The sequence below is a fragment of the Porites lutea genome, chromosome 4, assembly GCF_958299795.1.
Source record: "Porites lutea chromosome 4, jaPorLute2.1, whole genome shotgun sequence".
Lineage (NCBI taxonomy): Eukaryota > Metazoa > Cnidaria > Anthozoa > Scleractinia > Poritidae > Porites > Porites lutea.
The window spans coordinates 12,333,763-12,348,280 of NC_133204.1; the positions used below are offsets into that span (position 1 = coordinate 12,333,763).

Consider the following 14,518-nt stretch of genomic DNA (forward strand, 5'->3'; position numbering starts at 1 on the left):
TAACCCATTGCCCAGGTTGGGTAGCATCCCAATCAGGCATAATGCCGAATACGGGGCAGTTAATTGGCCAGTGCTTGAAATGCAACGACTGTCGCAAAGATTTTAAATCCGTTTGGTTGCCAACTAACGTTTGTTGTCGAATGGCGGTGTGGAGCAATCCTGGATTGATGAAGCAAGCGCCGTATTCCAGGTATATTTCTAATGACCTCAAGGAAGCGGTGACGAAAACTGCAACCAACGCGCGCACAGAGAATACATCCAACAAGTCCACTGACGCGCGTGATTCCAGGAGAAAAACCGATTTTCCAGTCCAGTCTCTGGCTGAACCGTGGATGAGGCAAGTGAACGCATTAGCGCCTTTCAGTACCCTGGGAAAGTATACATGTGGCTATTACTTTTCCCGAGATACCGACAACAAGAAGCGTAAAACAGGGATCCCACCTTCGGATTTAGTAGCTTGGCGTTCGCACATTTCATAAGCGACTGAAGAGGAAGGCGATATTAATGTACGTAACTACAGAGGATGCAGTTGTCAAGTTTTGTTTGAGACACAAACGTATTCACAAAGTCACAGTTAAATCTTGTGAGTCTAAGAAACACCGTAAATTGTTAGAACTAACGAACGTTAAGTTAAGGATAACATTTCCGTGTGTGATTTAATGCTAAACCCAGTGTATCTATAAATCGTGACTGGACTTTTCGCTGGTAATCAGTATGACCAGTATCACTTCAGGTTCACTTAGGTTTTCAATCAGGGTGCTAATTAGAAACACAACTAATGTAGTTGCGCACATATGTGTTGGTCTGTTAATGCGATTTTGTAAAGCTGAGTGGGTGTAAAACGGAAACTCGGTATTGTCATTATTGTGAAAAGAAGCATGAAAATCAGTGGAAGTAAAAGCAGATAAACTTGTCTTCAGCCCTTGAATGCTCGCGAGATGTTTGGAGTTTAATTTGTATGAAAGTGGCCTGTAAAATCTACGGCATCGTATAAGTTAGAAATTTTAAGGAGAGTTGGCAAGTTCAATAGCGACTGTAGCCAAGTGATAGTTTTACACCAAGAAGTTGCCAATGTTCGACTTTGACAATGTTCGTGTTATAATGAATTAAGTACGTCTGTTTATCGCTGTTCTGGCTTGTTGACCTGAAGCTAGCAGTAGCCTGACAGACTGCGGGTTTTATTAAACTGCTCGTCTCTTGCGTGAGAGGTCTAAGCGCCAAACACCTTTTCCGCTTAGTCTCTCCGATTTTTTTTTCTAAGACTTTGTGCGTGTTTCCTCAGTGACAGAGATACTCCTCATAGTTTCAGAAAAGAGTCCTACCCAGGTGCATCATCTTACCATCATTATCGCCATCACCATCACCATCATTCTCACGGTCAATTCAACATCATTTAATCGAAAAATTTCTCCGCTTCCAATGAGCTTTAATCTCTCCTTTACTTCTTTATAACTTGCAAGCATTGACCAAATTTGAAAGATGTTGCCTTTCGATATACCGGATCATGAAGGTCACTCGCTCAGCTGGGAAAGCACCGGTCTGCCAAGCGGGAGGTAGTGAGTTCAAACCTGGGCCGGACTAGCCTGCGTGGCAGGCGTTCGAAAGGGAAGGGGAAGGGAATTAGGGCGCGAGACCTTTTCCCCTTGCGCGCCCACTACTACTGTTCGAAAAGAGAACGGGGAGTTTCCCCGGGTCTACCTGTCACGAGTCACGGATCAGTCATAACATGGGCTATGGGTGGGTTACAGTAAGCTTATAAATGGACTGATAGCGACTGCCAGTAGCGCCCTTGTATGCTGACGTCCGAGCTTACTGTTAAGAGGACACGTCTTGTTGTCCCCTAATCCACGACATCACTGATTACATTACAAAGCATCCGGAGAGGAGTCAAGGGAGTGTTGCAACGAAATTGCTTCCGGTTTACCGGATTTTGAAACCATGCCATTTGCATCCTTTTAGTTTGTTTTTTAGAAAGAGAATTACACTGACCTTTGCTTTAATTGCTTCACTTTTTAATTGCTATTTGTCGGAAATTTAGGTGGGGAGGGTCGGGGCGATGGTAGCTTTTTGTGGAGAAAGATTGTTCTTGGATGAGGGGGATTCAATTCGTAAACTTCGAATTCTTTGCGCAAATGCCCGAGGGTTCCCTAATGTCGACCTCCCAGGATGACCGCTGATAAGTGCATAAATACTTAGGTTTGCGTTCGATTGGCAAATCCGGATTTAGATTTTGAAATCCGGATTTCGGATTAAATATATTTGCAATCGAACGAGAAATCCTTCCTCAGGGTGGATTTCAATTAAGAAATCCAAATCCGGATTTCATTGATTTCCTTTTCACCGTTCGATTGGTAGATCCGAAAAAGGATTTGAAAAACTGTTCTCGTGAACAGCGGTCTTCTTTTTGCTAATTATGCGTGCGCGTGCAAGACCGCTGTTCTTAAGGACAGTTTTTCAAATCGTTTTTCGGATTTCCCAATCGAACGGTAAAAATGAAAACCCGAAAACTGTGGTGTCTCAGCTGTTTTGGCCGTAAAGAGCAGAAGAAAAAGAAAGATTTCACCACAGGGCGCCCAGGCTCTATGGGATCCCGGAGTTCGTTGGAATGTGAATGTTATAAGTAAGAGGATGTATGAGAACAAACAAACACCGGGTACGTCCTGGATTCCTGCTTTTGCAAAGATTCTAAATAAAAATGACTGACCTTTTGTTTGTGGTTTTACATTTCTTATTCTTAGTACAATTTGAAATCTAATACTCACCAAAATGACTTTGAAATGAATCTAGAACCGAACTGACTGTGAAACACACGACTAAAACAAAAGGCGTCATTTTTCATTCGGACCTTTTCTAAAAGCGGATTTAACGTATTTTGATTGTACTGATACATTCTCTTAATAAAATTAAAATTCCAACGAACTCCCGTATAACCTGGGTTGTCTGTTATTTCACACGTGATTCTTACATGATGATGACTATGATAATTAACAATATCATTCAGTTTAATTTTGGTGTTGTTTTATTGAATTTGGCTTAGTTGGTATGATATGATGAATAATGCAGATCTTTGATCATCATTCATCATTAACATCGACATTATCAACAACATCTTGGTCTCTGCCTTGTTATGTTGTGGAAGCAGGATTACTAGACAACTTGAGGGAAATGGGTTTTTTGCAGATGATTATGAAACAAGATGTTAATCTCAAATGAAAACACTTTACAATGAGTGAGACGTGAGGACAAGTCGATAAATTCTTCAGTTCAACTTTTTATTCAATAGAGTAATAATAATAATAACTAAAGCAATGCAGAGTTTACCTGATCTACTTAATTAAGTTACTTTATGCAATAAAACTTAGCCTGTATATCTGACGGTTCTCTAAAGAACAATCTGATGAGTTATGTACACTCAGCAAGTCTTTCTACGGGAACTTATCTGTAGCTGCTTCACACAGCATTTCAGCAGCTTACTTTTTTTCTGCAGCAAAGACACAAAAAGGTACAAACAACAAAATAATAAAAAAAAACAAACCAAAAATCTTGTTACCAGCCTGCAAACTAATACTTTTAGTGTGAAAAATAGATTAAAATAGACCACGCGGGTTCATTTTTTAAAATACCATTGTAAAGAAAGCTTATTTCAATGGTTTAGAGTGATTTTACTTGAACCATGAAACAGATACTAACAACTAGTGAACAACAGCAACATATAAACAAAAAAAAACAATGGAATTAGTGCATAATAGTGCGTAGTATTCTACTACCTATTCCACCGGTCAAGTAAAATCAGTTCAAGACAGAAGCTGGAAGCACTTGGAGCAAAAAAATATATGAATATTAAAGACCTACTTAAAAATTTCGGTCTTGATCCCAAGAAATAGTCCAACTCAAATGTTAAATCATGACATGAGGCAAGGACGGCAAGATGGAAAGACTGACATTTATCACAAAATCAACCTAAGAATGAAATACATAGATTCAAAATGGTTTGAAGTTATGTGGCAAATCACCACAAGATGCTTTATTAACCAAAAATATCCTTGGTCTGCTAAATACAGACTCCAGACTAAATGAAGGCACAATGTGTTGCTCCAGAGGATATCCATACTCCCCCATATTCGGTTTGAATGCTCGCCAATACCCACTCCCCACCCCCGCCCCCCCACACACATACTGCTCGGCTGAATAGTACACTTATACCAGTATGGCTTCACACTTTCACATGAAAATGTTTCCCTTTGTGACCCCCCCACCTTGCAATTCCATTGCACCTATAATAATATTATGAGGTGGTTATGGATATTCTCTGGAACCACATGCTGAACATGACGGGAAATTTACATACTCCACAAGGAGTCAATACAACAGTCTACGAGAATAACAGTTTTAGTAGTCTTCAGCTTGGTTGTGTGTTCATGAGAAGGGTGATGTTATCTCCTTTCAATAATATTCTCCCTAAAATTAACAGATGGAAAAATATGGAAATCAGTATAAAGATTTATAAAATGAAAAAGGTACAATATCACCTGGACACTGTACCAGAACAGTAAATATTTATTGTAATTTATTATATACATTATGTTGGTTATGCACACTTAAAAAAAACTACTGCAGAAATACAAATTTTAAATGAAGATATGGTCATCACAGTGGTAATTGCAATTTAAGCAATTGCAAATTAACCCGAAAAAAAATTCCGGATTCAATTTGCAATATATTGCTAAAATTGAAGTTACCACTGCGCTTATCATGTCTTCATTTTAAAATTTGTATTTCCACAGTTCACATCATCTTCATGTTTCATTCTATACACGGGTTCAGATGAACTCAACAAATTGGCCTGCTTCTAATAGCCAAATTGGTTAGAGCACTGCAGAGCTAACATAGAGGCCATGGGTTTGAATGCCACCGAAGTCCCAAAATTTTATTCAGGTTAATTTGCAGTACCACTGCGACGATCATATCTTCATTTAAAAATGCAAAATGTACTACTACTAATTAGAAGCTAATTTATACAGAAAAATGTAATAAACAAATAATGGAAACACTACGTGAACACACACTACAGTAAAATTATTGTGATTTGTTAAAAAAATAAAAATGTAGAAATCGGATATAATAAAAAGGAACTGAAACTTGTAAAACTATAGAAACACAGTTTAAGCCTTGAGAGCAACGAAGGAAATAAAGCACTTATAGACAGCAAGTCACAGCAACACGTCTCTGCCACCTTTCCCAGCAATGTGTAAACTTGATTTTGAACAATACAAACTTGATGCTGGCCTCACTCATTTTAAGGTACATTGTCACACAAAGTCAATGATACACATCATAACTGACCATCAAATAGCATATGTGTGTGAAACTGACCAGATGGTTGGATTTCACATTGTGCTCACCTTAATTAAGTAACTCTTAATTTTGGTGCATTTTAATTTAGCCATTTTAAGAAAAATCGATAAATTCGCAAAATTAAAGTGTCGCCAAAATTTCATGTAATAAAGTACCTTCCTGCTAAAAGTTTAAGTCACCCAGTACATCTCTGAGTCTATCTGGCAGTTTACAGTTAATTTTCAATAGTATCTAATCTCAGGCATGAACATACCAAGTGGTCTTCTCTTTTTGGTCTTTAGATGGACTTCTTCAGCATCGTCCAACACAAGATTCATATACTCATCAAAACCCTACAAATGTTGAAAATTCAAAAGAAAAATTTTACTTCAATAGAAATAGATGAGGTTGCTGCCAAGTGAGAGAACGTAACACAAAGGGCATTATAATAATGTTGCCATTTTTGTCACAGTCTTTTGTTTTGTACAATTACGTAAAAGCACTATGAGAGGAAACCTAAGGGTTGCCTACCTTTTGTTAGAACTGGCTGGTCAGACCAGTCCAATGTTAAGGATCATTCAAATCAATCAATAACCAGGGTTGTCAAAAAGATTTCAAGCAGCAGGAGAATAAGAGAAAGTAACCGTCACTGGGGGCGGGGTACAGGGGCAGTGCCCCGTTAGGGGTCCAGAGGGAGAAGCCCCCGGAAGCAAAACAGATTTGAGGTTTTCATGTTGCTGAAATTGGCTCTCCTGAGCTGAGAGCAATGTTAACAAGAGAAGTATCTGTTTTTGAATGAAAATCATTAATGTGTGGTTCCAGAAAATATCCAGACCCCCACCACGGAGGGAATTGGAAATTCCAGGGGGGTGGGGGTCAGAGGCCCAGGAAATTCCAGAAAGGAGGGGGGCTGGACCATAAAATCACTTTCCAGGGGGTCAATATCTTTTCGTTTTCAACCTGAGTTCGAACATTGCTTCTTACCGACCTGGTAGATCATTTTTAGGACGCAAATAACTTGAAATATATCACTCAAGATTGTTTCTTTTGATCTTAACCAGGTTTCCTTCCTTCCAAAAGCGTTTTGGATGTAATTTCAAAGGAATTAGACCGACTACACCTCGTTTTATCGCATGCTCGTGTGTTTGGCCGCCATTACTCGTTACCAGTCTCCCTCAAAACATAAACGCGTACAACACATCACGTTGCGTCAGTCGATCGTTCAGTAGAGTGGCAATTTTGCCTCACGAAGCACAAGTTATACACTGTAACCATTTCAAAATGTAGAGTTTTTATTCTCCTTTTCATTTTCCCTTACTTTTGTGGTTGAAGGTGTGGCATGTTCATGATCAAATTCTCGCTGAAATGGTGTCGATTTCACCAAACATTTATACGGCCATCGCGCATCATGTCGCATCAGTCGATCGAAAAGTAGTAAATTGAACTTGGTTTCCCTTCAAGATGCAGGGGCCATTCATTGTTATCATTTCAGAATTCAGAGTTTTTATTCTTCTCTTTGTTTTGCATTAATTTTGTGGTCGTAAGTTTGACTTGTTCTGCATTCCCGCACGAAATGGCATTAATTCTATCAACATTATGCCCATGAAGATGAATAACAAATCGTAAGCTTGCCCTGATTAAGGTAAATTCATAAATATAACGGACTTATTAACTTTCTCTTCATTTAAAGTAAGAGATGAGCAAAAATTGCGGATCAGGTTACTTTGTGGTTGGTGTAGTGTGTTTTAATGTTGGGAGATCACTCAAATAAATGGAAACAGAAGCATACAAGCTTCTGATGGAAACCGTTGCATACCTACCATAAATGGCCTCATTCTTCTACTTAATGATCTTTCTTCGTGAAAATAAACTTTTCCAGAGGGGTTGGCGGGTCTTTGTCACACTTGTGGAAATTTCGAGGGGGTGGGGGGTCATCAGTTCCCTGCAAAAATGGAAAATCCAGGGAGGTGGGGGGGTCCTAAGTGAAATTCCCTCCATGGTGGGGGTCTGGATATTTTCTGGAACTACACAATACATTTTCTTATGTCCTAGTACATGCTAGGTCCATATAATTTTTATTACAACAATAACGTTTACTATTTACAGTATGATTTTTTATAATGATTACATATCATTTCTTTAGTTGCACTGTGTTATCGGCACATACGCAATTCAAACTTTGATGCCGCAAAATGCTTCTCTTACGGGCGATTTTCTCTATAAGAATGAAGTTTCAGACAACTTTCCATGGTGGGTATATTATAACAAATCCTGTCTGCTCATGTAGCATACCTTTCTCTTTCATCAGCATCGATCCATAAAAAACTAAAATGATGTTCTACAAATCTGACAAATTATCACACCAAACTACATTGAACACATTTTCGTTTCAGTTCGAAACTGCCGTTTCCGGTGCGTATTTATTTTTAACGAATCCTTAAAAGGATTTGGTTTCGATTCATTTCAACACAGACTTGTTTCGATGAAGTGATTAAGTAACGTGACGTGTTATCCTGGACATATTTCACCACAAGCTGATAACAACTTTTAACGAATGAGAGAATGGTTGTGTGATAATATTTCAAAACCAATGTCTTCTATCTTTGTGAGCCAATTTCATAAAAGACAAGTACGCATCGCATTACACTTCATTAGATTTCAAACGCACATGCGTGCCAGATGAGTGCGAAAACCATAACTTTGTTTGACCGTTGTTTTAAAATAGAAAATAGAACGTCAACACCGACAATTTTCCAAAAAACAGACACTTGAAAGCTTTTGTGTCTCTTTCTTTCTTCATTCTCAGCGAAAGATTATTTAAAGATAGCTTGACAATGTAAACAAACCTACGCTATTTTTCTTCGCTTCGGGGGTATCATATTACGGCTAATACGAAATCACGTCAAAAATCACGAAAAAGAACATTCAGGGCACGATTGAAACAATTCCTTCTTCTATTTCTACTTTACAACTTTTTTAATCATTGATGTTTACGCTTTTCTCCAACAATTTATAGCCGGCAAAACTTTCAAAGTAGCCAGCAATAGCACCAGTCACCGGCGCATTTTGGCAACCCTGCAAAAATCTTTATTTATTTGTGAATTGGAAGATAGCAATAAGATGCTAATACCTTTGAGGATGAATTAAAAATAAATATTAATATTGCAAATATTATATAATAAATTAAAAAATAAATATCAATAGTATTAGTAATAGCACAGAATATTAATCAGGATTGTACAGCCAGTTCAGTTTATCTTAAAATGCTATAACAGGGATGTGATGGGTTTTAGTAAAAATTTGGAGAAAAGACTAGCTTTCATTTCCAAAATTACTGATCTAGTCACCTGGTTCTGACTTTTAGAAAGGGTCCTAAATATACTGCTAGTACTGTTACATTTCATTGAGTGGTTCAGTAACTCACAATGATATGGCCTTCAATCCTCATGTTGACTTGCTCATAAAGCCAAATCTGAATTCTTGACCTCTGAGAAAACAAATAATATTAGTAAGCTTATGAAACAGGACGAGAGAGGGAAGAAGACGGCAAAATTTGTGTGACAAGCATGACAATAATTTTGATTTAAAAACATTTCCGCTGAACTTTATCTTCCTTTAATTAAAGAGGTCTTTTTGTAAAACACCAGAAAACACTAACTTAAGTGAAGATCACCAGAAAACACATAAGTAACATGCCTGTCACGTTTGTCACACACAAGCATTTTGCCATCCTCTTCTTTCTGCCACCCAGTTGCGTAAACTCACTATTATAATAAGAAGTTAGCAAATCTATAAAAATCAACACTGTATTTTAATGGTAATGGTAGATGTAGTAGACAAACCAGAAAAATTATTACAACAACAGTTACTATTTAAACAATACTTACATTTTGCAAGTACCGAAAGATCAAATTCTGTGGAACAAAAAGTTAAGGAAAATGTACACATGACCTTTACAAAGCTGCTCTTTCAAAGAGTTCATTAGGCATCTGTAGGGCTTTACATCAAAATAATAGGACAAACATTAAAGATGCAACCAAAAACTTCTAAAAAAGGAAGAAAACAAGCAGCTAAGGCCCCATCCACACAAATAAAAACATTTTTGAAAACAGAGAGTTTTCTTTCCATTTTCTACATGTGGATGAGCCCTAAGGGTACATTCCCTTGGGATTACCCAGATCAGGATAAGTAAAGCGAGATCACTGGGAGCATAGTAAATTAAAGAAGTCAACGAAACCTTGTTCAAAGAGGATTCATCAGTCATTTTTATTTTGTGGAGGTGTGTTTATCTGCAGTATTGTCACCTTTCAACTCAACAATTTTCTAGAGTTGAGGGCACCACACAAAAAAATAATGATTTCGTTGCACAGGTTATATCCCTGCTAGCACAGGCCACTTTCAAGCTGCTATCATTCACCGAATACAAAGTAAAAAGAGACCTCTGCTAGCAAGGAAACAGGTTATGGAACCTCGGTCAACTTCGCCCTGTGGGTTTCGAAGGGGTTTACTTTGATGAGGCCCTGCCAGGGGGGGTCCCATGTCTCCTGTCTGAATTTTAAAATGTCTCGTGTCAGTGTTTATAATGCTTGTCGCTTATTGTCGGCTTTGTCGTCACTGTCGTAATTTGGCAGAGGGAGGTTGCCTCTTGTCGCGATTTCATTTTACGCGCTGTCGCTACTTTTTGGGCCATGTCGCTTGTCGGAATTTACCCTGGCAGGGCCTCTTTGATACTACTTAAAGTTCCCTCTACTAGCCTTCCAGTGCAATTTAACTTAAGCTCAGAACTCTCCTCACTCGCTAATCTTTGATTATTTCTAGTAATATGCTTGCCTAGGTCTATTGTTTTATTTCATACAAACAGAAGTTGGTTTGACAAATTGTTGGTTTGACAACATGTTTATAGCTTGTTTGTAGCGTACCTTCGTTTTTTCAACTCCCAAAACAAATGAACTTCACATTTTGAATGATCACTACCCGCTACCTGAAAACTTAACACGTAATTTAAGATCCTGCGCGATCTATTTGTTACGGCTACTTTTAAGTTATACAAGTTTTATGTGAGCTTACCAAACGAAGCTTGATCTCAAAGCACGTGCTTAGCGAACGTCAAGGGTTTGCTGCTTTTAGCATTAACTAAATTCTCTCTATAATGATTTTTAAAGGATACAATAGGCTGGACCATAACTTTTTGAACTTTCTGTCCTTTATACGCCATCTTCTCTTGGTTTCTTTGCAGAAAATGCCACACACAAATTTCTGAAGATTAAACAAGATGGCGGAGAACGCGACTGCAGAGGAATCTGGGAAAACGTTCTGCAACGTCTTTGTAGCACGGCTCGAAAGAGTTTCTGGGATTGTTTTTCTAAGTTCGCGTGACGAACGGTGCTCCAGCTCCGTTGTTTGCAAAGTTGTTTTGCGGCGAAAAAACGGTTTTTGGATAGGCGAGAGATTTATTATCAATGAATAATGAAGAAAGAAACAGACCAGTATAAGCACTGCTTAGATTTGACGACGAAACTTGACGATTTTCGAAAACAGAAGCTTCTCTGCGATGTCACGCTACACACCGCAGGCACTACATTTCCCGCTCACCGTAATGTGCTGGCTGTAAGTTGTCCTTACTTTTACAAGCTGTTTACAAGCGATATGAAAGAAAAGACAGCTGAATCTATAAATCTGGAGGCTCTTGAAGTCCGTGCCAGCGCAATAGAGGCATTACTTAGTTATCTTTACACGGGCAACATTGATGTCACGCATTTGAATGCCGAAGAAATCGTGATGTTGGCTGATTATTTTCTCATTACAGAGGTGAAAGTATTGGCTTCACAGGTATTAGAGTCTAAAGTAAATGTGTCCAACTGTTTGTTTTATCTTGATTTTGCTGGGCGTTATACCTGTGAACGACTTGCTCAAGCGAGCCGTTTGTTCCTTGAGAAACACTTTGAAGAAGTCACGCAATCTGACGAGTTTCTTAGTCTCGGTGCAAATGAAGTTAAAGACATTATTTCAAGTGACAACATAATTGTCGGAAAAGAGGAAATAGTGTTCGAGAGAATTGTCTCCTGGATAGAACACAATCGAAACGAGCGAGAAGTTTATTTTCCCCAACTTTTATTGTGTGTCCGTTTGTGTTCTATGTCACGCGCGTACTTAGAAACGCTTGTCATCAGTCATGCGTTGGTACAAGAACAGGCATCTTGTTTGGAAATGATTGAAAACTCCTTGCAAATTACCGCATCGTCGAATCCTTCGTTGCCTCAGCAACCAAGGAAATGTCTGCAACCTGCAGTTGACGTTGTCATTGCCATCACTGGTACCCAGACCCGCCTGGATTCTCAGCCGTCCTCTATTCGGTGTTATGTACCAGAGGAAAATAATTGGTTTGAAATGCAACATTTTCCTGAGCAAATTAACTGGAATGGTTTCGCCGAGCACGAACAGGAGCTTTATACAGTAGGGGGAGAAAGGAATGGACAGATTTCAGATTCTCTTGAGAAGTTTAACTTGGGGACAAATACGTGGACTAAAATGTCACCGATGCTAAAAGCAGTTTTATTTCCTGCAGTTGCAACCTTGAGAAGTTGTCTTTACGTGATTGGTGCCTCACGCGCTAACAGAGGAACCTTACAAATTTACAGCCCTTACCTGGATGCATGGAGTCTGGGACCGCAATTAAGCACCCCTCGAGAAATCACATGTGCAGTCAGCGATGGAAGGTTTTTGTACGCTGTTGGTGGCATGAGGGCTGGGGACGGAGAATATCTTAACTCTGTTGAGAGGTATGACCCAGAGGAGGAATCGTGGATTGAAATACCCTCTATGCTTCAAGCCAGAGGCGGATCATGCGCAGTGTCTTTCGAAACCTCTATCTTTGTCATGGGCGGGGAATGTAATGTTCGTGTAGCCCTTTCCTCTTGTGAAGTTTACTCCACTGTTGTTAATCAATGGCATTCCATTGCTTCAATGCACGTGCCACGGTATTTCGCCGGGGCTGCGACAGTGGGAAAGAAAATTTACGTCTTTGGGGGAGTGGGAGGGTCAAATGTCACACTGGAACAGAGAAGGGTTGTAGATCGGTATGACACTGAGACAGGTGAATGGAATTCGGAGATAACAATGCCCTGGGAGGCTAAATATCTGCGATGTTGTGGTTTTTCCTCAAGGGGAGACTTTTTGGCGAGTTTACCTCAAGTAACTTGTTGACTTTGGAATTTCTTTTGTTACTCAAGATTATTCAAGACTTTTCCTGTAGAACCCCAGCGCACAAGTTTTCTATTCTCTTGCGGATAATGTACGCCTGTAAAGTTTGTTATACTACCGAATCGATGGTATATTACTCGCACCTTCCAACTTTGATCAACGCCAGCTGGTTATGAAGAATTAGTCGGGGGATTTGAGCAAATCAGAAACGGCGAAATGTTCGGAATGAATGATAAAAGAGATTAAACCCGCCGTGTTTTGTTCATGCAAGTGACTGTATACGTGCCCTACATCACTATTTTCGGAACAAGCACACAGAAAGACAGTGCAGACGATCCAAGACAAGTAACTGGCTATTTAATAAATTTCGTGACACTACATCCTGGGGGTGGAATACTTGCTCTGATTTGTAAAATGGAAAATACTTGGAACATCTACATAACCAAGTATGTTATTATAGAATGTATAGATCTACAATATAAAAAAGATGTAAACTTTCTTCATGATGTGGAAGCGATAAATGGCTGTTAAAATTTATGGATTGTTCTTCTGAAGATAGTGTTACATAAAACTTACTCTCAAACAAGCTCTCTCTACTGGTATGAAATTACTGAATTTAACCGTAAATTATTTTAATCTTACCCTTTTCAAATCATCTCCATTGACTGCAAGACTGAATCATGTAAAATATATAACTACATAAAATATATAAATATATTAAACTGTTTTCCATAATTTATCATAAATCATACCAATTCATCGGCAATACACTAAATTGTATACCATGTTATAACTTAAACATGAGGCGTATTGACAAATATCGACGCAAACGGCTCTAACAACGTAATGCATGCTACAGGGGCCAATGAATGTACTATAATCTCATCGAACAAACGTCCCTCATATCCAGCTATGCTGGTGATTGTTATCAACTGGCAACTGTAAGTCATACATTTTTTTCTCAAAGAGAGTCAAATAATTATGTACCTCTTTCCGATATGTATAAATTCTCAATTATCAAATTGTTCTACAAACTAGTCTTGATATAAATACTTTCATTTTAACTTAAACTTTTAAGACTAAAGAGTGAATGTAAGCTTCAGTAGGAAGTGCTATTCGGGTGGCTTGATATAATAAATAAGTTCACCAAAAGGCTCCAAAACCTTTCTAACTTTTGAGAGGGGGAAGTACGTGTCTGTCTTAAAACTAGTATGCCTGTCCACGATGGCTAAACCAACAAATACGATAACGACCAGGATGATGACAGAAATCGTGAACCTGAAGGCTGCCGACAAGAATCTCCTGCATATGCCTGGACTACTGGGCCTGAAAAAGATCAAGACAAATGTGCAATGTAAACCAAACCCAAAGAACGATGCCCTTCCACCAAAACTGAAAAACCTGGTTAAACCAGGGTTATCCAGAATGCAAGCCACTAGGTTTTCTGGCTGTCAAACCAGGTTTACCAGGCTCCACCATATGTGCAAAAAGGATATTCCTGGTAAGTCTGGTTATCCTAAGTACCAGGGAAACCAGGCTTAACAAAGCGCCTGAAGTATTAATGTAAGCTTCTTAGTTAAACAAGACGATTTCAAATTGGTTTCTTTAATAATAATAATAATAATAATAATAATAATAATAATAATAATAATAATAATAATAATAATAATAATAATAATAATAATAATAATAATAATAATAATAATAATAATACCCACGACAATACTTCGCCGTTAAACCAAAACAAGGACGCCCCACCCTTCTCGTCTTATCCAAAGCAACATCGGGTGTGAGGGGACCGGGTAGAACGTGTATTTATTTAGTAACGGCTTTTAGTTTAGTCAGGATGACAGAAAAAAATAGGTATTTTTCCAGTTTGGTCATCTAGTTTTGTCCGACGTAGAACTATGAAAAAAATGAAACCCAATCGTACCTTTCGCTCGAACTTCCTTCCCCGGACTCCAATTCCTCGACTTCGCTAATA

The 14,518-nt window shown here is 38.6% G+C and overlaps 3 protein-coding genes across 3 annotated transcripts in view; 1 reads left to right on the forward strand and 2 right to left on the reverse strand.

Annotated features, from left to right (window-relative positions):
• Window positions 1–4,255: 4,255 nt before the first annotated feature.
• LOC140935942 (small nuclear ribonucleoprotein E-like) lies at window positions 4,256–10,627 on the reverse strand. Its single transcript, XM_073385516.1, has 5 exons — window positions 10,502–10,627; window positions 9,222–9,248; window positions 8,759–8,821; window positions 5,609–5,687; window positions 4,256–4,458 (listed from the first exon to the last, which is right to left on the reverse strand). The coding sequence occupies exons 1-5, from the start codon at window positions 10,547–10,549 to the stop codon at window positions 4,400–4,402; spliced, it is 276 nt and encodes a 91-aa protein (XP_073241617.1). The 5' UTR covers window positions 10,550–10,627; the 3' UTR covers window positions 4,256–4,399.
• Window positions 10,628–10,705: 78 nt separating this feature from the next.
• LOC140935941 (kelch-like protein 21) lies at window positions 10,706–12,725 on the forward strand. The gene has a single exon (XM_073385515.1). The coding sequence runs from the start codon at window positions 10,801–10,803 to the stop codon at window positions 12,535–12,537; it is 1,737 nt and encodes a 578-aa protein (XP_073241616.1). The 5' UTR covers window positions 10,706–10,800; the 3' UTR covers window positions 12,538–12,725.
• Window positions 12,726–12,871: 146 nt separating this feature from the next.
• LOC140935940 (inositol 1,4,5-triphosphate receptor associated 2-like) overlaps window positions 12,872–14,518 on the reverse strand; it is a 43,806-nt gene continuing 42,159 nt past the window's right edge. The window contains exons 38-39 of the mRNA XM_073385513.1: window positions 14,468–14,518; window positions 12,872–13,860 (exon numbers count right to left, since the gene is read on the reverse strand). The exon at window positions 14,468–14,518 is cut by the window's right edge and continues 389 nt beyond it. Coding sequence (XP_073241614.1) covers window positions 13,647–13,860; window positions 14,468–14,518 — 265 coding nt within the window. The 3' untranslated portion in view covers window positions 12,872–13,646. The remainder of the gene's footprint in view (window positions 13,861–14,467) is intronic.

Bases quoted from the DNA above. Each gene is read 5' to 3' on its own strand.
- LOC140935942 (XM_073385516.1), bottom strand. From the start codon at position 10,549: ATGGCGTATAAAGGACAGAAAGTTCAAAAAGTTATGGTCCAGCCTATT. The intron at 8,822-9,221 runs GTAAGTATTGTT...TTGTTTTCTCAG, and splicing joins TCTTTCGGTACTTGCAAAAT to AGGTCAAGAATTCAGATTTG. The intron at 5,688-8,758 runs GTGAGTTACTGA...CAACATTTGTAG, and splicing joins GGATTGAAGGCCATATCATT to GGTTTTGATGAGTATATGAA.
- LOC140935941 (XM_073385515.1), top strand. From the start codon at position 10,801: ATGAAGAAAGAAACAGACCAGTATAAGCACTGCTTAGATTTGACGACG.